At 38.8% G+C, this 25,931-nt stretch overlaps 1 protein-coding gene across 3 annotated transcripts in view; it reads left to right on the top strand.

Moving 5' to 3' along the window:
- cadm2a (cell adhesion molecule 2a) overlaps positions 1-25,931 on the top strand; it is a 311,927-nt gene that overhangs the window by 200,195 nt on the left and 85,801 nt on the right. For 2 of the 3 annotated variants that reach the window (XM_084731248.1, XM_084731246.1), the window contains exon 2: positions 4,927-4,953. The exons of the other annotated variant lie outside the window; for it this stretch is intronic. In XM_084731248.1, coding sequence (XP_084587374.1) covers positions 4,927-4,953 — 27 coding nt within the window. The remainder of the gene's footprint in view (positions 1-4,926; positions 4,954-25,931) is intronic. 3 annotated transcript variants of the gene reach the window in all.

The raw sequence follows: 25,931 nt of genomic DNA, 5'->3' as shown, positions 1-25,931 counted from the left end.
TTCACTGGACACTATTATTTGCTCGCTCAAGATGCCATGAAACGGATTTAGCCACATGAAGTGGTTGTTGACAACCAGGAGGCAGAATAATTTCAAGCAACTAAGACTCAATAGAATCAGATGAGCAATTTTTTATGACTATTACACAGCCTAGCTGCACAGCCGACAGAAACACCCGGCCCAGTCTCATTAGTCTGCAAACAAATAGCATGACTTTGAAACAGGGTGCAGCCCAACAGGTGATAATGCGAGTCCTTCCCATTAACTACGGTGGAGAGCAGATGTGCTTTAATACAATGCATAAAAATGTCAGCCGATGTAGTATAAAGAGTGAGAAAGTCTGTCTAGGGTGTAGGATGAGTAGTAGTTATTTGATGCTATAAAAAGGGAGTTTCACGTCATGATTCATAGCCGGGCTCTGTTTGCGATGCCCCAGACTCACCGGCACAAGAAGGTGGCGCTCGCATCTGCACTATTTTGGGCTTCATCTTTGGGCAGTGGGAGGATGTCCATCTTACTTTTGTAGTCGGTGAACGTAACCAAGTAGTTTTGTTGCCTAAACCTAACCAGACAGTGACTGTTTCGAACTGTAACCACTATTTTCAGTACCATGACTACCTGACTGTGGATAACGACAAGGTCACCTGACAGGGGATACTTTCCTGACAGAAGTTAATGGGAAGGACTGGCTTTGACCTGCATGCAAAAATAGACTTAAGTGTGTGCACGGCACTGGTGTTGTCGAAATTGTATATGTATCAATAAATATGGATACTGAATATAGGAAATTCTTTCAATACTCATTTTTTGTAGTATCGATACTCCAACAGTGCGTTGACAAACACTGCCTCAGAGCCCACATTGCCCTGCCTCCTTTCACTCGCTTGCAGTGCCGTCTTCCTCTGATCCCTCGTCTCATTTACTAAATAGCCTTGTTATGTTTATCTTCTAATAAAAATCTAAAATTTTAAACCCTTCGTGTTGTGTCAGTTTCCCTATGGTATCGAAAATGTTATCGAATATTGATATTTTCCAAGGTATTGTATCTAAATTAGAATTTCCAGTATCGTGACAACACTGCACGCTATTTGAAAGCGTAAAATCATGTTACCCAAGTTGGAACATTCACCACCTGTTGAATGTACAGTGAGTATTGCTTCTGTTGTAACAATAGTTTGGTCCACCCCCCCAAAAAAAGCAGTGCTTCCTCATAACAGAAAAAATATGACCATAATACTGTAATACTTGCAGTAATGCATACTTTATTTCTTCTTATAACTTTCTTTTAAGTGACCGGCATCCAAAAACGGACAAATCTGACCCCCTTCAGGTGTCCTCAGGCATATTCGGTGCATTCTGTTCAATCGAGAGTACTGAGAGCATGTGAGAGGTGACCATTGTGTAATCGATTGGGAATACTCTGCTCATGGCATGGTAAAATAGGAGAATAAGAGAGTAGAATGAAAAGTGTTTTATTCAATTTCAGCTTGCCAGGACTTACCGAACTGTTGTGTCGGTTGCCTGGTAACTGTCATACTCTGAGATACAAGAGCAGAGAGTGTAGTGAATAAGACTCCCACCATTTTTCCTCTTTTCTTTGCTGCTTGTGTTCTCCCATTCTCTCTCCTCCTCCCTCCATCTCTATTCAGCTGTTGTTATGAGCGAATTGCCGTAAAAAATATATAACGTCTTCCATCTTTTCTTTTCCAGGATATGTCTTCTATCTTTCGTCTCTGGGGTCTTTCTTTCTTTTCTTTTATATATATATATATATATATATATATATATATGTGTGGGTATTGACTGAGAGAGATCACAGAGCCACAGTAGTGACAGGGAACTCATACCTTGACAGCAGGGATGAAAGGCGGGAATAGAGCGAGGTCAGACTTTGCTGAGGGAATATTTCACAAAGCCATCAGTCTCATGTAGAAAGCAGTGCTGGTAGAGATGTGACGCTCACTGCCCTGTGTGCTTCTCCCTCTTGACCAGTGACACAGGAAACAAGGTGTGAAATTCCCACCAGCTGCATGTGTGAGAGAGGAATAGTGTTGTGTATAGAATTAATTTCCAAATATTTTGGTGATCAATTAATTTTTTATTTTATTTTTTTATTTACATTACAATACAAAAGGGAAAACACATTATAGAAAACACAGATACACAACATAGAGACAGTAAGCCAGAATTTACAGAGAAAACATGTAAGTAAAAATCTGCTCTCTTAGGAAATCATGTCATCATGCAGGGCTGAGGCTGCACATTTCATCACCAATCCATCTTGACAGGACATAAAATCAACTCAGTTCAACTTGTTCACAATGTCCAGTTATTGCACTGGTTTTATATCTTAAACAATAAAACCCCTTCTTTAACCTAAATGTTTTTGTAGTCTTTGATAAGTATCTATCAAAACTGTCCCCGCAGTGTCCCAGCAGAGCTGAGGCTGCGTGTTCAATCTGTATTGTCCCTCAGCCAGTAATTCAAACAAAAACTGTGTTGTGTTACTGCACATTTTCTGACATTTTAGGGACCAAACAAATAGTTGATTAATTGTGAAAATGGTTGACAGATTCATTGATCATTTAAAAAAAAAAATGTTAGTTGCAGTCCTAGTGTAGAAAGTATTTTTCTCTTACATTATTTTTGCTTTCTGTTCCTCTCTCATTTACCCCCTGCGGTGTGCACCAAATACGCTGTGTTGCTGAAGACCACAAATGTGTGCAAATGAAGTTTGAAAATTCACAAAAAAAATGACAGGAAATTATCTGTTTCTCTCTCCCACTTTTCCACTTCCTCTCTCTATCTATTTTGCACCTTGGCGAGCTGTGAAATAGTACTAACAAAACAAAATCATCTCCATCAGCCGCTGAAAATTGGCTATCAAGATTTGATGGCTCAAATATAAACAGAACAACGTGTGAGTCAAAAGCATGGTTCAGCAGCTGGCTTGTATCTCGAGCTTTCAATGAATTTCAACCCATTTACAGTATGTTGACCAACCCAAATGGAAAATTCTATATTTTTTGTGTACAGGGGGGGAGTGATTTATTAATCTGTAATCGAAAGGAAAGCGCAATAATTTTTTATAACCCGCAGACTCCGACACCTGCGGTTGTATTCTCTTTGTTCTTCCTCTCTCATTCTTTTTCAGACGCTGTCTCTTAGAGCTGTACAGGTTTTCAGGCTCACTGGAGGCATTCCAATAGATCCATCAATTTGGCAAAGCAGTGTGTGTGAAGCATAAGAGCCAGTCCCTCGGGATACGTGCGCAAATACACAGACGCGCACACACGCACTAATAGACAATCTATGTTGTTTATTTGGCTCTCTTCTGTGTTTTTACTGACAGGATGTCTCGGAGGTGACACCCGTGTTGTTGGTCGCGTCCTCTGTGTCGTGGTTCCCTCTGTTGTTGTGCATGGCTGTATATCGGCCTATATGCTGTTCAGTGAACCCTCCCATATCATGGCATATTCTCTGCCAGACGATAGTCCTGTTTATGCTTCTCCTCGCTGATTACAGTGCTGTCAGTCACAACCTAATATGGTGCACCAGAGTGTGCATGCATGACTGTAGTCAGTCCTGAGCTTTCACAGACACACACACACACACACACACACACACACACGCCTTTTTTAACACTATACCACGGAAAAAGTTCGATCATACACTTCTGAAGACTTTAGGCCTACATTATGACTGATATTTCCAAAAACAGTGCACATCACGTCAGTCAGTCTTTGAGTTTTTAGTAGTAGACTTTCAAAATAAAAGCACAAAAACTATGTGTGCAGTTTTAGGAAACAAAAATACTTTGTTAGGTTTAGGTTTACAGGTCACATAACCTATGCATGTTATGTAAATATTCTTTTTATTTCATAATTATTATATGAACTACTTTTTTATGTCTAATACTGATACCAGTACCACAACCTTCAGTGTCTGCTGATTCCGAAACAAAACCAGTTGCATCTTCATGAAGGCACATATTGCACTTAGCTGTTTTCTGTTTTACTTTTTTCTTCCTTGAGCTTGATAGTTTTAGACAAATGGATGGTATTGGGTTATGCTCCCCCCAGCCCTGCCCCTGATATCTGATTCATTGATTTTGACAGGTATCAGACCAATCCTGCTACTGAGAATCAAATCCATGCCATCTCTACATCAAACTTGCTATCCTTGGTGAAAGTCCTGTGTGTGTTTGACCCACCCATCAGCCTCCTCCATACATAGACTTTTACTCCTTATACCACATCACCTGCCTTTGACAGCACATCGATACAAACTGTGAAAGGGATGCTTCCAGAAATGATGCTAGAGGGCTACTTACAGGGTCGTACTTTGAAGTAATAGGGGCTGTGACGAAGCTGCTGTATTTTGACATGTTGGGAGTGATAATGGCCTGCACACACACACACAAAGACATGCACAGATTCCTTATGTCCACATAAAACAAGATAATCAACTGTAAAATACTCATAGTGTGTAATATCCACTAGAAATCAAACAAAGCACAGTGTTCTCTAATCAGAAACGTGAGATCTACAGTATGCCCATGTCCTTATGGGTCTTACAAGCTCATTAGAAAGCGATGAGCTTCCTTGCATGATCCAGATGATGTGACGCGACTAATTAAAAGGTGCCACACTGTAAGGTCTCAATTTGCTGATGAGCTAAATCAGGACATTCTCTTTCAGGGTTGAACGATTCCAGCGCTCATGATTGACATTCAAGATAAAGACAATGCTGTTTCTGCATATATACGCGACAGTCAGACACAGACACGCTGTCCTTCCTACAGTTATCTAATCAGTCGCTCTGTCTTCTGTCTTTGTTCTTTTTTGTTTTTTTTTCCTGCCTGCTTTCTGGCATCTGCCTCTCTTGCTGTCCGTCCAACCCCTCTTGTCTTCTTGGGGACTCCAGTGATGGCTTCAAAAGGCAAAGTTCGAGGTGAGTTGTGGCTGTGTTTTTTTCTACTGTGCCTCTACAGTAACTCAGCCTGACGAAACCAGCATTAGTAAAGTGAGACTGAATTTGAATTTTAGTTTGTTCCAAACAAGAAAATGACATATGTTTCGAATTGTTTGCTTTTTGTTTGCCTACTTCCCAAACAGTCACATTGTAATTGCTTGAATTACCATACAGCATGTTCAAATTTGATTTCAACATTCAAATATGTTGTTTTGTTTTGATGGGATTTTTAGTGTATATTGGTGAACACACAAAACTACAAGGACAGGATTTTCCCCCTCAGTTTAGCCGTATGCCCCTAAAAAAATTATATGCCCTGTGGCCACAGTGGCCTTGATGCCCCACCCACACTGCCCCAATTGATTTTGCCATTTTTTCCCCCTCTGTCTCTTTCCTGTCATTACATTTTAAACACCATGTGTTTTTTGTTGAGATTCTGATTGGGCAACGTCAAGTTAAATGCTTGGCTCATAACCAGTGTTTGGTTAGATTTCCAGTTTGGCATGATCCACTGGAAAACTGTGCACTTCAAGTGTGATGCAGGCTCATAGTAGAGAGAAAGTGTTCAGTGTGACCATGAGAAAGGGAGCGTGTGAATATAGACAGAAGTGTTGACATGATATAAAGTTTCTTTGACCATGAATCCTAATGTTACGCTCCAATTCTGTGGTTTGCACTGCAGACTAGAGTCTCTGTTAACAGGGACCAACAGCTTGTTACACTAATCTAAATGTCTGTATTTTCATTGTGCTGCTGTCTATGCACTGTCTGTCTCTATGGAAACCCTACCAAAGTAATGAAACAAAAAGATCCTTTAAGCCATTATAATGAGAAATCATCTCAAAATAATGTCTTATTATCTTAAAACAATGAGTTAGTGTCTCAAAATGGAGAATAGTGGGAAACTATTTTGTTTTCTTATTTCTCATTATTTTGAGAGACCATCTCATATATTGCACATTATTTAGTAAGATGTCATTGTATACACTAAAACTGACCTCCAGTGTCCCTTTACTTAACAAATTAGAAAAAAAAAAAGAATAAACATAAAGTCATCCTTAACCCTTAAGTTAAAATTATTATTTCCATCAAGTCCAAATCGTTGTTTTATTTGATGGGCTTGCTGGCCTGGCGTTTGGCTTTTGTGCCCTCAGAACACTGACAACACCAAAAGCAAAGTGATCTTTCTCCTAAAATTATTCAATTTCAGGCCTGGAAACTAAACTATACATTGTTTACTTGTCACAATTAAACCAGTGGACAACATTACAAAACATTGTTTGCTTGGGATTTACTGGTTTTAAAATGGTCGCACCACTTCAACATCATCGTAGTCATCTTAGTGTCAGTATTAAAATCAAATAAAGTTTATTTATTTCATCAATTCATATTCATACATCATTTTTTTAGCTTTTGCTAGTAAATTATTCCAGCTCATAAGCACTGAAGGGGACAGTCCAAGGTCATCAGATTAATAATCAAGTGTTTAACTCTGTGATGATGCCCTTTACCATTGCCAGACTCTGGAAAGGTGGCAGTAAATTACAATGATTCAAATCTTCTCCATCATTCCCCGTGTCTGCAGGATGGCAGTGAGAGCGGATTATAGATCAGAGAGAGGCAGAGTGGAGAGGCAGAGTGTTTATTTGAGAGGAGATAACCCGATTTCATTCAGCAGTGTGCTTCAGTAAATATGCCTCTCAAAACTAAGAATTTAGTCAACCACGACTGTAATCTCATTCTGTTTAGTTACCATCGTTGGCTAATGATTATAGAAGCACAAACCACATCCTGAGCAGAGATGTAATAATAAGTCACATGAAATGACAGACATCGGCTCAGAGAGGCATACCTAACAAACTTGGCATATGCAGAATTCAGCTTGTATTTACCAGTAATTGGTGTAATGCAGTCTTTTAAATGATTAATTAAATGTTAGTTTTTTCAGCTTTTTTAAAAAATTTACTTTGAGTCCTGTGTCAAACAAGGTCTGGGCATTTTGGTCCAATTTTAGTCAAAGAAAATCCTAATCATTTTAGTCTCGCTTTAGTCAATGAAAACTGTTGACACTGTCTTCAGATTATATCGAACATTACAGTTAATCAAGCCAACACCAACCATTTTTATTTTATTTTAGTCAAACGTATCTTTCTATATCATTGTCTAAAGAAAAACACAGATTAAATGATCCACAACACAGCCTATGTAATGTAGCACCACCGCCATACTAGTTGGCAAGAACAGCTTCCAGCGATGTGTGTGCAATTGCATTGCTTTATCTAAAGGGAAGGAGTGGAGGGAAACAATGCGCCTCAGCCATAAATTGTGCATTAAATAGGGATTCAACTTATTTAACATTGTCTGTAGCTCCAACTTGCTGTTTGGGCTGCAGTACTCATTTTTGAACACTAGCGTCTACATATCTCTTTTATGTCAGTGAACATAAAACAAGTTTTTTAGCCAAGTTTTTACCTTTAAACTACATTTTAGTCTTGTCTTTTTTTCTTCAACAATATTGCATGTTGATATAGTCACAGCTGTCTCTTCTTAGTAATGGATAAAAAAGTAAACGACAAACTTATTTCATTATAGTTTTCTTGTAAAGATGTGTAATAAAGTGCGTTCCTTAAACCACGTAAGCTAAACTTGAAATTGAAGATGGACTAATATGACAACATGTGTGCCCAAATGCAGATGTGTTTGCTTGCAAACTTAATATTTCACTAATAATCAGAAAAATAGCCATTCAGGGTAAAAACACCTCATGTACAGTAAACACCTTGATTTTAATCAAGTGGCCCATCCAAACAAAAAATAATATGTAGTCGACAGATAAAAAATGTTGTGTAAATTACTGTCTGTTTTCAGAAAATCTATACTCTTTCTGCACATGCTCATCCAGAGGAGTTGTAAGTGTTCCCCTGGGAAGGCACACCACACTCTCCTCCATTGTTTGTCGTTCACAAACACTTTCCCCCACTTTTCCACGTGGTGACTCTTTCCCAGAGGACCAGTATTTAAAAAAAGGGCCATTTACTAGGGTGTTTCTGAATCACGGTGGGAAGCTGGTCTTCTGTTTAATAAATGCAGTGGCCTGTGCAGATAAAATTGTTGCTTCTGAAACCTCAAAAGGAAGCCAACAACACAGTGTTTAAAGTGCTTGAAGCAAGATAAAGGCAAAGTTTCCCTGGTGTGGAGTGATAGAATCGGTATGTTTCTCATGTCAAAACCCTTGGTTCCCTTTTCCTACTCTTCTTTGTCATCATTCATAGCAATAACAATGGTAAGCTAGAGGAGTGCCCTCAGTAGAGTGCCGATCCCCTGCCCGGCAACAGATGGTGAAACACCTACTGCAGTGCCACCACAACTGGCAGATGCAGCCAGCGGAGATTTGCATTGTTATGCCAACATTAACACGACCCCCAAATACATTGTCTCCTGCTGAAATAAGATTTTAAACTGAAGCAATTGCTGATCGCTTGCAGCCAGTAAAGAAGGATGAGAAGTCAGCTGTCAATGGGTGTATAAAATAGAACAGTCAAATAGAATAGAAAAACTGCCTTGCAGTTGCACGCCTCCACCAAACAGTTAAATTGCAGTTTATATACAGCTGTCCAGACTCATAGCATACTGTGTGTACTTAAGTCTTTGAGCAGATGTAGTAAATTTTGTGTCGACCGTATAGTCCAAGTAGATGCTTGTACCAAGTTTGAAAAAAATCCCTTAATGTGTTCCTGAGATACCACCTTCAGGAGAATAGGATGGACATGACGTCACAGTGACCTTAACCTTTGATTTTTTTTATCCTTGAGTCCAAGTGGTCATTTGTGCCAAGTTTGAGGAAATCCTCCCAAAGCGTTTTTGAGATATTGTGTTCACAAGAATGAGATGACCCCGAAAACATAACGCCGCTGGCATGGAGCCATAAGAAGTTTTTTTTTTTTTTTTTCAAAAATTGTTAATCACAGAAGTTCTTCAGCATGCAATAATGTGTAAGCAAAAAAAATAGGCTGATCAGTCCAGTAGTATTCCAGATTAGATGCAAACAAGCATACACGCACACACATGCGGCTGAACCCTGGCAGGGATAATAAAATTAACTGTGTTAACATTAAATGTTCCCCTTTCACTCTTCACCATGCAGTGTTTCTTATTTTCCCTGCTGTGTCCGAATGCATAATTCATTTAAACTACCATCCCTGCATGTGTTTGACTGTAAGATCTCTGACGTCTCACTCACTGTTGACCATGACTCACTCTCTTTAAAGGCCACCCTCACCTGGCTGTCATCCTTTTCTATCTCACTGTGATGGTATAGAAAATCCATTGCACTCTTAATAGGGGAACAGAGGATGTGTAGATCAGAGTCAAGCACATGTCTCCCTCCTGCCTCTCTCACTGCTATAATGAGGCTATTGGTAGGAAAACATAACAAGCCACATAAGATTCATGCTGATCAGTGGGTAGATAAAGGCTCAGTTCACCTCAAAGCATCAGTTCACCAGCCTGTGTGTGTGACTGAAGAGAGATGTATGGGACTGATGGACTCTGTGACTGCTTAAGGGTTTCTTTTGCATACATTCATTTGTAAATGTGTTTATAGCTCAGCCAATTACTGTACACAGCAACAGAGATTAATTTCCCTGTCTCCACACATTTTTTTTTTTTACTGGTGGAAGATTAAATCGGGGTTATTTTAAGAAAATGTGACAACATAATGGCGTCACTGTCAGAGATGTAAAAGAGCATGAAAAAGGACCTCATTAAACACAACACAGATATATGGCATCTGTACAGCATGTGTGTATACGTGTGCGCAGAACACACAGTCTCTAGGTACCTTTAACCCGCGTCTTTGCAATTGCTCTGAATTTAAAACTATGCATGATATTTATAGTCAGTTTTATTTTAAACTAAGGCTGAGATTGTGCCCCCATCTCACAGAACAGAACAATCTTGATGGTACACTCTGAGTCTCCATAATGTCAAACACATACAGGGTTTGGATAAAGTTTTGAAAGTGTGGAAAATGCTTAATTTCTCCCAGTATGATAGTATTCAACACAAAATACATTATACATATTCAAACATAATCATTTATTGACTTATACCTCTATGTCACCTTTTTAAATTAAATTATGTGAGAATTAATGGTTGATTAGATGTTAAAATATATACAGAGTTGGAATTCTGAGTTATTGCAGTTATGGACATTTATAATATCACTGCGAGGCAAAATACACACAAAAGAGTTAGCTAGCAAAGTGCCAAACAATTAAGTGAGAATCGCGCAATGGAGCGCAAACACAAAAGCCGGATTCAAGAATGAAAATTGAAAGAAAGAGCCAAGAAATCAAAAGCAAAGCTTCCAAAAATTGTCAGTTTCTTTAAAAAAAAAAGACAAAATAGAGAGCACGAGTTGTTCGCATGGTGTTAGGGTCAAAGTGCTTTGCTGTTTATTTGACTAATAATCGACCTACACACTTGTGTTTTGTGTTTATCTGCTAATCTCTACGCACAGATATGAATAATGTTGTCAATGTGCAGGTGTGATGTCACTGATTTACTGTATTTTCATGTACAAAGGTGTGCTGTCACATCTGTTCTCATCTGTTATGGTGCTCCAACACCAGATTTTCCTATCATGGCTCTTCTGTATCAGAGCGGACGGTTTTCTTAGTAATCAGTAAACTGCATGGTGCATTTCGCTGATGCTAGTTGTTTTAAAGATGCATGCTTTCACTTGTGTCATTCTCCACTGATATTACATTATATTTTGTCTGATTGTGATGGGCAGGGCCTGCTTTGATCATCTTCGATTGGGGCCAACGCTGCTGATGCTTGAATTTGAATTTACTTAATGAAAAATGCCTGATTTTCTACTTGAAATTAAATTACCGTTATATTTGTCATTCATAGCTAGATAAGTCCTCTGTTATTCTGGAAATTAGCAAGCATTAGCATACAATCAATGGTAATGTGACCAAGTGGTAAAATAAACAAAGTGATTATATACACTGATTGCTGAAGGTATAAAGGAATTTACATTTTCATTTATAGCAGCAATTTAGATTTTGATGATAAAGGCTTTGAGAGGCTGAAAATGTTTGGTTTAGATCCCTTGGAAGTGCTTGAAAAGTGCTTGAATTTTACATTTTACTCTTCAAAAGCTGTACAAACCCTGATGGGGCAACATGAAAAATGTTGAAATTAGAAGAATTTGTCTCTCCTGTTATTATTCTTTGCCTTTCTTTTATTGGAGGATAATCATGCGCTAGGTTTTGGAACCAAAGTTTTCATAATACTTGAAAGTATATAAGTAAGAATATATTTGCTTACTTGGAAAACTGGCACTGTTAAAAGTATGACAAATTAACTATTAACAAAGTCTGGAGTTATAAGGAGGATTTATGTATGTTTATGACACTGAAAATAATGATAGTTATAAGAGTTTCCTCAAAGAACGCACTGAACTGTATTCATGCTGGGTTAGACCAGTCTGATCTTTAGCTTTGAGACCAGATCTTCAGTGTCAACCCTGCTGCTGTGGGCCCTGACTGGACACTGTGGGAGGAAAAAAAAAAGAAAGGGCTTTGCAGCAAAGTGCGTCTGCCACAAGAGCCAAATGATAAGGGCTGTTTTTAAAACCAGCACTTTTTGCTCAGTGAATCTTGCAGATCTCCCCCTGGGGGTGAGAAGCATCTCCCCAGATCACTCTTAAATGAACAGTATCTGTCAACACATCACCACACATTAGAAAATCACACTGTGGCATGTTGTTTCGGGGAATTTGGGAGTTTGGTGGCAGCAATGATTAGTCTGATTTCCCTGGTGAATGCCACCCTAGTCTGCTCTCGCCCCGTATGAGAGCAGAAGAAATGAATTGCTCCCTGTGATGAAAAAAAAAAAGAAGTCAAGCACATTTCTCCTCCACATCACTTTGAGAAAATTTGAGAATTTCAATAGCGCACAATAAATCGACTTCTCTGACCTTATGCTTTTATGACATTTAATTTACACAACCTACTAAGCCATCAGGCATGTGGATGACTGCTAATATTGCTTTGCAGCTGCTTGGCCTTATATTTAGAGTGGGAATATATGAGGCTAGATATACTGTACTGTACGTAGCCGAAGCCAAGCCTTCTGTGTCCTTGCAGAGCTGAAAATAGAACAGATGAAACTGGGATTTTGTGAATTCTAAAAAGGATGAGCTGAAAATTACATTTAGTGTATATTGCTGTGCTCACTTTCAGCATTTCAGAGTCATTATGTACAAAGAGGCGAACACCAGTACACAGAGAAATGCTTTTATACCTGCTTACCTTTTATGCATAAATCAGCGCAGCATCGTTTCAACACCTGTTTCTCCCATGTCTGCTGATCATCTCAGATAATTCAGCCATGTGAGAAGCACATCCTCTTTGGCTATGCTCTTAGAAATTAGGGTTCCAGAAGGGTTCTGTCGGAAGGGCTGAGGTTCTATCCAGAACCATTTGCTTTTCACAAGAGTGCTTTTTTGAAGAAAGGGTTTGTCAAGGGTTCTTCTATTAAGGACCCTTTTCATTTAAAAGAACTCTTTCATTAACAGCTCTTTGTACCATAAGTTCTTGGTAGAACTTTATGTGTGAGTTCTAGATCAAAGCCTTGGAATGTAAAAAAGGTTCTTTGTGTAACCCTGAGTTAGGGGTGTAAAAATTCACTGTTCCTCCACACTAATCAAAACTACAGCACTTTTCATATGAAGCAGAGCAGCACATTATCTTACTGCAAAAATACAAAAATAATATTTTAAACAGTTCTAAAGTTAGTTCACAGATTTTTATTTAGGCTCCAGTATCTCATTTACACATGAGACTCATAATAAGATGTTAACACCACTGTAATGTCTCCTTCTCTCTGCATCTACTGTTACTATATTTAGTAAAACTATCAGGATTTCATTTTGCAACTAATAGCATTCTACAAATGTAGCATTAGTTGAATCGAAATGTAAAGATTCACACATTGCATTATCTTGTATTTCATCATATCGAATCGTATCATGACAGAGCCGAATCGAATCAAAACGGATCGTGGCCATTTCAAATTTTTAAGATATATCGTATTGTTGAACATGTATTGAGACACATATCGAATCAGTCTCAGTCAGTGAGATACACACTCCTACCCCAAGTGTGTTCTTGATGAAACCCTTGGAGCATAAAAAAAAGCTCTCTGTAGAATGCCCTGAGTGTGTTCTAGATAAAACCCATGCAATATAAAAGACTTCTTACTAGAACCCCCTGAGTGTGCTCGGAATAAATACCCTTGACATATAAAAGAAGAACCCTTGGGTTCTTGTTAACGGCCTTAGAAGGGTGAAAGGTTCTGGATAGAACCTCCAGAGAGAGATCTAGGCTGAACCAGGGCACCATAGATGGGTTTTCTGTAGAACCTCTTATTGGGCTTCTGGATAAAACTTTTCAGAAATGGTTTTACATATAACCCTTTATGTTGGGTTCTAGGTAGAACTCTCTGGGTACGAAAGTTGTTGTCCTATGGAGAGAAACTGAAGAACCCTTTATGGTTCTAGTTAGCACCTTTATTTCTCAGAGTGTAGAGGGGAACATTTAAGATATTTTCCTTTTTGTTTTGCACTTGCCTCGGTTGTTTACTCCCTACCCTCCTTCCCTGCCTGCACTTATCTGTCAAAATATGTACTTCTGTCCTTACCTAACTTCGCCTTTGCTCTCAGCTTCTCCTGCTCACTTTTTGCCAGCTGGAAGAAAGCACTGTATGAAGTATTTATGAAGGCCAGGTTTACCTCTGTCATAAAACCATGAGATGTCTGCCCTTGGCTCAGAAAGGATACTGAGATCTCTGGCCATTCTGGACGGAGCGAGCCTGAACTCAGGCAGCTTACACACTGAGAATGGGCAGAGGTTTATATCTCTGCCCTTTAAATTGATGTGGCTGAATCAAGGGCAGGAATGCTGGGCAAACGATATAGGTGTCTGGTCTCCAATTTGAAATAAGTGCATGGGCTTTTATATAAATGATGATATAAGATTTGCTTCTACGTTACACAAAAGTTCAGCGATGGCAGATTGTCCTGAGCAATAAAAAAGAGAGTGTGGTTGTTTTTTGTTCTCTGCACACAGGAGGGGAGCCACAACTTGAACCCTGTTTTTTAAGAGAAATTTGTAGCTTTTGGGAAAATTGACAGCATTATAACTACACTGGCACACACCCTTTTCCACTGTTGTTTATACATATACTGTACATATACTATCAGTGAATATAAAATGAAAAATATACCATTTAAAATCATTGGTTTTCCCATTGTGCTGTTCAGTTTTCATGTTCACTTCAGATAGCAGTGGCAGCAGCATTTTATATTTGAAAATATAATACCGATAAGCCCTAAAATCCTTTTTTGCCACATTATCCTCCATATCAGGCTACACCCTGACTAATTTCATACTTGTTTGACTATTAATGCAATTGTAGTACCGTAATATTTGCATTTACATTATTTTGCCAGGAATGTGTCCCAAAAAAGGGGGTTTTGCAGCCCCTGAGCTCAAATGGCCCCGGATTAGAGAGGCTTGTTATTAACTTGTGATGGCCCGAGGTATAGGCTAACAGGAAATAATCATGAAAAAAGGTGTCAGAAAGCTAAATTTGTAACATCTCTTTTTTGAAATGTAGCCAAAAAACTATTTCCAAACAAAATCCAAACTTTAGTGGAAATTACGCTACAAAACGCCATTTTCAGTATGTGTTGTCGGCTTGTCTGCATCTCTATCCTATGGTGTACAATTGGCTTTTGAAACCTATCATGCGAGAAATTCTTCCTGGATTTTTTTTTACTACCTTTACAGTGTCAGTTAACACCTTTCACACCCCAGATGCTACTAGAAACAACCTCCCACCATGTCAAATTCAAGCCAAAAAGACATCCCTCCCCTGCTGACGACTTGTAATTCCGACCAAACTGTCCCCTCTTTGTCACTCCACACTTAAACAACACCTAATAGCGCTGCAGAGAAGTAGGTGATATTTTGTTGATCTGACTCCAGGGGTTGAGTTGGACGTCAAGTTTGTGATGGCAGCACCAACAGCTGCCCAGTCTAATTACTGTATGTAAATGACAACAGCACTGCCATAGCCAGCCTCTCTCGTGCCGGATAATTAATTTCATATCTGCAGATCAGAAATGTCTGTCCTGAGGTGGTTGTACGCCAGCGCTGAATACAAAGGTAGCTCCACCCTCTGCAGGGGTTGCATTCAATTTGCTCACAGCAGGAAGCTTATCACTGTCAAAAGGGAAAGTTTAGATTGGAAATGCGCACACACACACACACACACACACACACACACACACACACACGAAAATTAACATACAGTTCACTCAGAATTACAAACAGTACAAAGCAGAAAAGATGCTATTTGCATAATAATAATGTGATTTATATAAATATTTCTAACTCAGAGTTCAGTTTATTAAAGGTCACTAAACTTCAAAAAAAATCATTCCACATTATTTCCAATCCGGCCAGGATGGGGTCTATGAATAGAATATGTTACACGGATAAGTTCTACATCAGTGTCTCGAATCTCGAAAACCATAATTTGATTTGACTTTCAATTTTAAGGTCATGATCAGGCAGCTTGGTCATCTAATTTTGGATTTAAACATTCATCCTCAGCTCTGACAGCTGTGCAAAGACTATGGAGTCTTCATGTGTAAAGATCAACAGATCATTGGTTTTATGCCCCAACTGCTGTCATTTATATTTTCAAATTCCCAATTCCAGCATGTTCCTGCAATCACAGAGAAATGCTTAATACTAGCAGGGGTAGTTAAGTTACTTTAGTCAGCTTTAACTTGTATGGATTCAAGTCAAGTCAAATTTTATTTATATAGCCCGGTATCACAAATCATGCATTGCTTCAGGGGGGGTTTGCAATTTGTGTTTTTTAGACCCTCGATTGAGTAAGGAAAGGCTCCCCAAGAAGAGTCCCAGAGAGCAAAAGTATGGCTATATTACTCTGTGTATATTTGGTAGACTGTACAAATTTTTATACACCTTTTTATAGTTTTTCTTCTAATTGCACTATGCAATAAATTTTTCTCTTCTTGAAAGGAGCATCTATAATGTGAACAGTTCCCCCCACGTGGATCAATAAAGTATTTCTGATTCTGATTCTGAGTACTGCTACTATTACTATCAGTATTACTACTAGAGTGAAGTACTCTGTTCACATCAGCATCATTTACAGGGAAGTAGTATTGGCAGTGGTATCATAGAGTCATTGCAGCGTTAGAACTGTATGAACTATAGTAAGTAGAGAAGGTCAGGTTGAACCAAAAGTTACAGTGTGCAAACTATAACATTTATTTAATATTTAAACAATAATTTTATTGTTCACCTTTGTTTTCTCTTCCAAATAAGTTTGAATAAAAAAAAAAAAAATTATAATTTAAATAGTCAACCTTGGTGAAAATCAAACTTAAAAACTGCATTACTTTGTAGACCAGTATTTCATTATTATTGTTACTTATTTTTAAGCTGAAGGTTACACAGAATTATGAACGCATGCTGTTGTTTTTCATCATAATAACTGTTTTCTTTTCAAACCACGTACAGTATAGGCACAACTGCACAGCGCTCTCTTAGATACTCACTGACACTGACGCAAAGTGCATCCCACTTGGAAGATCGTGAACAAGATGCAGAAGATTACACAGGACATGACAGTTTTGCCGTGACCGGTTAGCGTCTATAAGGTTACACAGGTGGCTACACAGCTGGAAACGCAGGCTTCTCAGACTGAGTGATTCTCAGAGTGTCAGGCAGCAGGGTGGTTGGGTGATTGGAGAGACCAGTGCAAGGTCAAGAGTTTGATCATCCCAAGAGCTGCGAGGAATTCATCAACCAGCCATGTTTCCCGTCTCAGCGTCCTTGAGCAAGAAAACTTCCTCACTGGTTCAGAGCATCGGTAAAATGTAGAAATCTACAAATGTACTGGGAAATAACCGATTTTTAGTTGATTTTATGGAGCACAAAATGTTGTTGGTAACTTCCTGGAACAGAAACTGAGATATCAGACAAGTGCATCATCGCTGCCTGCCCTCGCTCTGGGACTCTTCCTCCCACTGTGACAGTTTTCACACAAACACCTTCCTTTTTCATGGGAACATGTCATGTATCTGTCTTCTGCAAGTCAGAATATTTTGTACTGATGGAGTGAAAAACAAAATTAAAAGCATTTACAGCAGTTTTGGTTTAAAGTTACATGTAGATTGATGCCAAGTGAAAATAATGTTTATTTTTTCTTCAGTACATTTAAGGATTAATGCATTTGCCCAGATAAGCTTTATGGATATGCTATCTGACTATCATCTTGTAATATGGGCCCTAATGTATCCATCTTCTTTTTAATTTTTGCCTCTAAAAATATAAATTTCCCTTTTATGTTTTTAGTAGGGTGCCACAATTTCAATATTAATTCAAAATTCAATTGGAATGAGCTTTCAGTTTCAATAATCAAAATCAAAACAAGAGTCTGGCTCGTCTCCAAAGAAAAAAAGAAACAAGACTTCAAAGTTAGCTTGCCAGTAGCCTGCAGCTGCACTCTTCACTGACAGAGTCAGAGATGTGTCCAGGTCTTTGATTGACCCTGCCTGTCCATCATCCGTTCAGTTATCTAGCAGCCAGCTCAGTGTTTCCGCTGGTAACATTTATCCATGGTATACTTTAGTAAATGCCACATCAGGCTAGTAAATCTTGCGTCTCACGTGCCTGATGGGGTATGTGGTAAAAAAGAATTAAACACACACAAAAATTAGCTGAAGTGCAGGCGAGAATTTCAATAATCCTGGGTGGAGTTTAAGGATGTGGGCAAAACTCAGCATTGCACAGTTTGCAGAAAGCAGGGCAGTTGAATCAGGGACGTTTTTCAAAGGCACATCGAGTTTCCAAAAAACATCGCTGTAACAAGAGCTGATAGCATTGCACTTCCATGGCAGCTAAAAGGGCTGCTCACTATCCCTCCTCTGGGGCCATGCCTGTGTTTGTATGAAACATGAACACAAAGGCAAGTTAGGTAGTCGCCAAACTGATTATCACAACACATCATATTTCAAAAACTGCTACTTATTTTATTGTTGTTTGATAACTGCTAAGAAATACGGTAAAACAATTTGGAGCAAGTAAAACTTGCATGATATCCTGGAACTCTACCCGTTCTCTCTGCTTGTGTGGAGCCTGATTGGGTCAAATTTTGCTCTGCAGTGAGCCTTGCTTGGTGAAAAGGACCAACTGCAGCTATCGATTGACTTGAGAAGTTCAATACTACTTGGTTCTGGGTTATTTTGATACGTTAAAGGTATCGCATACCAATATCTAGCCGTAATTATGAGTGTGCTAACTTACGGGGCTACCTACTGTTGACTCTTCTTTGTAGCAACATCACTGTGTTCCCAGATCTCAGAAATCACCCACACTGATAGAAATGATGAGGCGCTGTGAAAATAAGACTGCAGACTTATCTTTTTAAGTTTAAATTTGCAGTGATGAAATCCCCAGTCTGCATAATAAGGTACGTTTGACCAGCTTAAAAGGTGAATCAGCTAATCAAAACTGTGGGCTGCCTCTATCCATTTTGTAATGCTGTATTCCCAGCCATACATCATAGCTCTACAGCTCAGTTGAGCTGCAGTCCTGGTATAAAGGTCAGTAGCTCCAGGCTGTCCGTCTGTCTGCCTGCATCTCTCTCTTTTTCTCTGCTTCTTGAATGCCTAAATAAGAAAGGTTAGTAGACTCAGCTGCTCTTGCTTGAAAGGTCATGTCAGAAAGCAGACAGGAAGCATCCAGGATACTCTTATCAGTATTATTTGTCCAGTAGTTTGCTTTGGCAACAGGTACTGTGTGTCTGAATGTGCTTCATGCCCTGTGAATATCTCTACCGGCCGCACAAGCAAATACTTGTGGGATAAGTAATGGTTCGGTCTCCTGAGAAATACTGGATGCAGCACTTTGCGGGGTGGGAGGCACAAGTCCAAATGATTGTGGGGAAGCTTTGCGACCGGCCTTGATTATTCGCCAGTGGATACACTGGTGGAGGGAGCGTGTTGAGTGGTCCCATTAAAACTTAAGATTCAGCTCATCTAGAGAGACAGCTGTGTGGAGCTCTGGTTTAGTGTCTCTAGAGGAAATAATGATTTGCTATATTTGTTTAGAGGCAGCTGGAAGCTGCATCGCACTGGTCGCCATCCCAAATGAATCAAGCCTTGCGTCACTCTATATAGTACACGCTTAGAAATAAAGGTGCACACTAGAGCCATACAGGGTTCTTCAGCATAGAGGAACCGTTTTTAGTTTCTGTTAGAACATTTTATAAAGGTTTCACTTGGAGTTACTCCTAGAACCATCTGTGAAAGGTTCCACCCATGACCCTCTATTACAGAGAACCCTTCTATGGTGCAATGGTTCTCCAGGTCAAAGCCATCTGTGGAGGTTCTATCCAGAACATTTCCACCTTACAAGGGTGCCAACAAGAACCCACACAAGGGATTCTACCAAGAACCTTTTTATATTCCAAGGGTATTATCTAGAACTCACCCATAGGGTACTGCCGTGAACCTTTTTATATTCTAAGGGTTTTATCTAGAACACACTCAGAGGGTTCTACTGACAACTTTTTTATATTCCAAGGGTTTTATCGAGAACCCATCCAGAGAGTTCTGCCGAGAACCCTGTCATATTATGGTACAAAAAATCCTGGATGAACCCTTGATGAAGTCTTTGAAGACTCTTTTTTCTAAAAGGGTTCTTTGAATGAAAAGGATTCTTAATGGAACCCTTTGTCGTCGAAAGAACCCTGTTGTGAAGAGAGGGTTCTTCAGAAGCAAATGGCTCTGGGTAGAACCTCAGGCCTTCAGGAAGAATCCCTTTGAAACCCTTATTTCTCAGAGTGTATATGCCATTTATGGTGACATACATACATATATAATCCAATTCAAGCTAAATAAAGCAAAGCTAATTTCATTATGTTATTACTACATAATGACATGCAGATGAGGATGTTGTTGACCTGGCTTAGCCCTGGCATGTCAGTCAAAGTGGAGGGCAATTAAAGTGACCCCACTCTCCATGAGAGATAGAGCACAATTGAGCACAAGAAAGAAGGTAGGATCAAGATAAATTTGAAAGACTGGGGAGCACCGGGAGAAAGAGAGAATATGAAAATGAGAGACTAAGAAAGTGGAAATGCCACCCTTCAGGGATCAACTGGAGGAGGCGACACGACACACACGCAGAGAGAGGAATAGAGAGCAGGGGAATTGAGTGGAATGGATGTGAACTGGAAAAGACAACGCAAGAAACTGAAAGTAGGAGAAAGCAGCGGAGTTGAAGTGAGGGAAGGACCTAAATTTAGACATGGAAATCAGGAGAGAACAGCTGCCTCCTTCCCTCAGGAGATACATTAAAATCAGGTCTGGGTGGCCAGAGGGGAGGATGGGAGAACCTACTCCACCGGCCAATTAGGCGCACAGAGCACTGCACCGCTCTAATATAACCATCATTGTGGCCCCTTTGGCCCTTTCACTCCCACTGGACTGTGTAGCACCAGACACTCACAGCTTAGACAGAGGGATCCCCGGACCATTGTAACTTTGTATAGGCACGAGTACCACTGGAGAGGAGAGGAGAGGAGAGGAGAGGAGAGGAGGAAAGAGAAAGGGCAAAAATAGACTTTAATATTTCAGTACTACTTTACTAAAAGATTCCCCTTACAAATGATTTCTAAATGGCTAATCATTAGGGTTTTAATTAGGTTGTATACACTTTATAAATCATTACTAAGTTGTTATAACATTAGATAAAATGGGAAACATTGACCTGTTGCTTGCCAAATAATGAGCCCACATTTATCTGCACTGTTAAGCCTCAGATACCATTTGTTTACTAAGCTTACTTTGTCTCAACGATGCTGCTCCGTATGTGCATATCAGGTGCTGTGCGTAAGTGCTGTATGAGGCACCAAAACAACCTAATCATGGATGGGGGAATGAAAAGCATCACTGGATTAATTTGCAGGAGTGGTGTGTCAGTGAAGTGTACGAAATACACTATGAACTGGAGTCTCTGTTAACAGCGTGAGAAATCCACGGTATACACTATGAACTGTTCTTATCTATGGAAGCCTACTTCTGCCGGTGGATGGGAAATCATTATAATGGGAAACCCTCTTGAACTAATGACTCTAATGACTTAGTATGTCAAAATAACGATGTAGTATTTCAAAATATTGAGTTAGTGTCTCAAAATGATGAGAAACCTTCTCAAAATGGCTATAATAGTAAGTCATTATTTTGAGATAATAACACTATATTTTGAGATACTAAATCATTGTTTCGAGGTAGACTAAGTACATCATTATTTTAAGATATTGCTTTTGAGAAAAAAAATGTTGTCAATAGCTATACATATAAGTTATCTTGGCCATTAAAATTAATGTGAATCACATATCACACACCATTTTGTATGAAGTCTTAATATAGGCTGTTGTTCCCTCAGCACCCTCCAACTGTGACTGACTTCCAGTGGCCCTGCTAATGATCATTAATCATAACAATTATAGTGATTAATTATCTAAATTTAAGATTAAGCACAGCTGCAATAGGCAGACACTATTAGACCATTATAGGCAACACAAGATATATGTAATTGCTTAATTATAGGTTTGTATGCATTTTAAATTGATCTATCATGGATTATGTTTTATACTGACTTGGTTTAAAAAGACCGCAGTGGCTCTGGTTTATCTTATCCATCAGCCAGCATTCATTCGTGCCACTAGCATTTAACTGCAAAATAGTCAAAAACTTTCATCTTGCATAACAAGTTACCAGATTGACACGCTAAGGCTTTGGCAATATTGTTTACCTTGACATTTTAGCACACACTTCACAGTAAGGATCCCTCTTTTGTCACTTATAAACGGTAGTTACTCATAAGTAGTGACTGGATCATGCCAAATAGTGAGCTCACATTTATGTTTGAAAACAGTTTTTTTTTTAACTTGTTCATAATTGTTTATTTATGATTAAGAAAGTTTTTACAACCTGATTAATAATCTAATTATAAACCATTTATAAATAATTACAAGGGAAGTCTTTATTGTGAAGTGGTATCGACATTTCTAACATTTTGCTTCTGTCCTGATGAGTTACCTGTAGTACAACTGGATGGAGGGTCTCATGTGTGAGACTTGAAGTGTGAGGAGCATTGAGTGCTGAAAATGTTTAAAATGGCGTCATTGATTTACCGTATATCACCCTGTTTGTCTATTTTATGATCTTAAACTGTGCAAAAATGTAAGAAATATTTTTTGAAACGTATCTACAGTATAATATGCACATTTTTTCCCGCATTTGTTTCTTGTGGCACAATTCAAATGTTATTGTTCCGTGATGTGTTTCATAGTCCACAATGAGAATCTGGATAGAAAAAACATTTTGGAAGCGCCCGTATTACCATAACAAATCTCATGTTTTCTTGTTTGTCAAAAGCAGATCATTTGGAGAACAAACTAGCTGATTATATTTTCAGACATGAGAAGAGAGTCAACAATACAACAAGTGAGCGCATCCCCAGAGTGTCTCCATCTTCAATGACATTTCGCAGTGACACATACACTGCAGTAATGAACTAAAATTATATACTCATATTGTCATATTGTGCACCTCACTCAAACATCATCACTGCTACCATTTGGTGTGGCAGTTAGCTTCTCTTTGTGGCCGGCACAAAAGACATAAAATGTATCACACTGGGCTGCGTGTCGCCCAACTGCGTGAGTGAGAAAAATGAGGAAAAAGTAAGTGATTTAAAGAGAGGAAGTAATAAAGAGAGCGAGGGCAGGCGCAGGAGAACGGTAAATCGTTGGCAGATCATGCCTCATGCAAAACTTTCATGAATAAAACATATTCCTAGCCTCCCATAGCTCAGATCCATTTTTCCTCCGTTTCCCTCCTCTTCCCTCTCTATCTCTCACACGCATGATTAACCTCGGGAGGCCTTAATCAACACTGGAAATGACCCGTGCTCCTTGACTTACCTCTCCTTCCCTCCTTTACCTCATCCTCTCTCTCTGCTCAACACGTCCTTCACCACAGGTCTGTCAGTGATGGGGATTGCCTCACCTGCTAACCCTGTAGACAAGCGCTATTTGAGGGTTTGTTTATCTTACCTGTGCAGTCATTAGCAGGAAAGGAAATTGCCCGCAGCATTTGATCTAACACGTTTGAATTGAAAGGTATCAAACAGAAACACACAGAAATTGAATTTAAAAGCTGCTAATTCTCTTATTTTCGTCTTCTCTGGGTCGCAGCTGCAAAAGTGCACTGAGGTCTGATGAGTCCACATTTCAGTTTTTGTTACCAACGCTAACTTCCAAAGCCAGCAGCTGTGAGGTGTGTTAGTGGCACATCTGTGAACACAGCATTAATGCTGAAAGGCACATACAAGTTTTGGGGCGACATATGCTACCATCCAGACGACAGGACAGCAAGACAATGCCAAGACACATTCTGCATGTGTTACATCAGTGTGGCCATCTCCCACTGAAAACGTGTGGTGCATTATGAAGCACAAAATAGGACAGCAGAGATCCCAGAGTATCAAGCACCTGAAGTCATTTAAGCAAGAAAGGAAAGGATTTCATTTTAAAAACTTTAAGAATTAGCGTCCTCAGGTCGTAAGCACCTGCTAAGTGTTGTTAAAGGAAAAGGTGATGTATCACAGAAGTGAACATGCTCCTGTCACAACATGTTGCAGGCATCAAATTCAGGATAAGTCAAAATTGACAAAAAAACAAATAAGTTAATCAATTTAAATATTAAATATATCTTGTCTTTGTACTACATTCAATTTAGTGTAATTTGAAAAGTTGTTGCAGATCATTGCATTTGGTTTTTATTTATGTTTTACACAGCATCTCAACTTTTCTGAAATTGGGGTTTGTATTTCTGACGAGTTTACCAAAACCAGCACCGATGAGTAAACACACACTCATACTCAACAGAGTACACTGAGTTTTTTTCATATCTGCCATCTCTTCCCTCCACCCTCATACAGCCAAGTAAACAAACATGGACAAGCAAGCAAAAGAACAAAAAACAAAGAAAAAAATATATAAAAGTATACTTAAAATTGCACCAAAACAAAAAAGAGAAAAAAAACAAGAAAAAGTCCAAGACCAAAAATCCTAGGAAATGTACAAATCCATTATTGATGAAAATAATGATAACAAAGATTTATGAAAAATATGTCCCTGACTATTTTTTTTAGTCTCTCTAATGGTGAGAATTTTGATATTTCTTTCTGGAAAAGTTGGAGAGGATTCATTTGTCCAAAACAGATGAATGCATTTCTATGCAAATTGTGTTTTGATTAGTGCTAATTGAAAATCAGTCATATCACTGACTGATGTAGTGAATGAATGAACTGAATTTCATAAACTTTTGAACGGATCAAAATGCCAAAACATGCACATAAATGTTGCATTTGTATGAATCTAGGACAGTCAGGTGATTTACCTTTGGAAACCATATGCATTTTTATGGGAGCAGCAGAGAATTTATGAAAATTGAGTTTTCTTGATATTGTTACTTGTAATTGGGAAATGTATTCACTCACAAATGTTTAGTAAGGTATTTTCATCTAAAACCATCTGCAGACTCCTTATTTCTAAATATTTATTTTTTTCTTTCCTTATATATGTTCTGTTCCTTTTTTCAGTTTTATGATCCTGTCCTGGGGGGATGGTGGTTTAAGACGGGAGAGTTAACTGGGGATGAATAATCTTTCTTACCTAAGCCTTTATTCACACAGTCTTTAAAACCTGTCCTCTGGGGATGGGGACAGGGATAGATTTATGGTTATTATTATTTACTTGCTTACAGCCTCCCTCACACACACACACACACACACACACACACACACACACACACACACACACACACACACACACACAAATGCACACAAACAAACATAGAAGAGTGTGAGCTGTCCAGAGTGCTGAAATCTGGTGGGCAGCTATTGACAAACCAGTTGCAGAAGCGATCTGTCCATGGTGCTGAAAACCAGCTCCACTGGGCCACACAGTTATATAACTCTGTTTATCTTCCTGTTTCTCTCATTGGATGCAGGAGTCACACACACTTACGTGCACACATGCACACTGAGTCCATGGAGAACAGTTTTTAATTGGTCCTCCCTGTGTAGCTGAGGTTTCAGGGTTGGTACCGCAGGCTAAATGCCCCCTGTGTGTTCTATGTTAGGGTCCAATTTAGCACGCAGTAGTGACTGGCCATCTTGCCTGAACATTTGCTTTTTAATTAGGGTGTTAAGCTTTTTTTTCAAAGACATAAACCAGATTCCCTCTCTTTGTCCTGCAGTGTGGTGAGGAGCTGATTTGCTTTTCACGTGACAGAAAAGTAGTAGCTTTATAGTGTTATACGATCATTAAGGTTAGGGTAATATTTATATGAGTGTGTCTGTGTATATATACATATATATATATATATATATATATATATATATATATATATATATATATATATATATATATATATATATATATACATATGTGTCTTGGACTTTTATTCATTGATTTGTTTACTTTTTATTCAGTTGTAAAAACTTACTAATTTCCAACACATTACTCAACTATTAAAGAAAACTTATGGCATTTAGACATCTTGATGACGGAAATTTTTTTATCTTTTTTCATCTCACGGCATAGTCGTAATGCATAGCCATTTTATTTATTTATTACAGAGTTGGTGTGTTATATATGTGAGCAGTAATCCTGTACAATTATCCATATAATGTATATTTGTCCATATATCCATACATCTCCATGTATCTGAAAAAATGAAAGGTTATATAGTGTATATA

This window comes from Lutjanus erythropterus, chromosome 11 (genome assembly GCF_056507025.1).
Source record: "Lutjanus erythropterus isolate fLutEry1 chromosome 11, fLutEry1.hap2, whole genome shotgun sequence".
NCBI lineage: Eukaryota > Metazoa > Chordata > Actinopteri > Lutjaniformes > Lutjanidae > Lutjanus > Lutjanus erythropterus.
The sequence above is the reverse complement of the archived record's forward strand: the minus strand, read 5'-3'. Positions and strand labels throughout refer to the sequence as shown.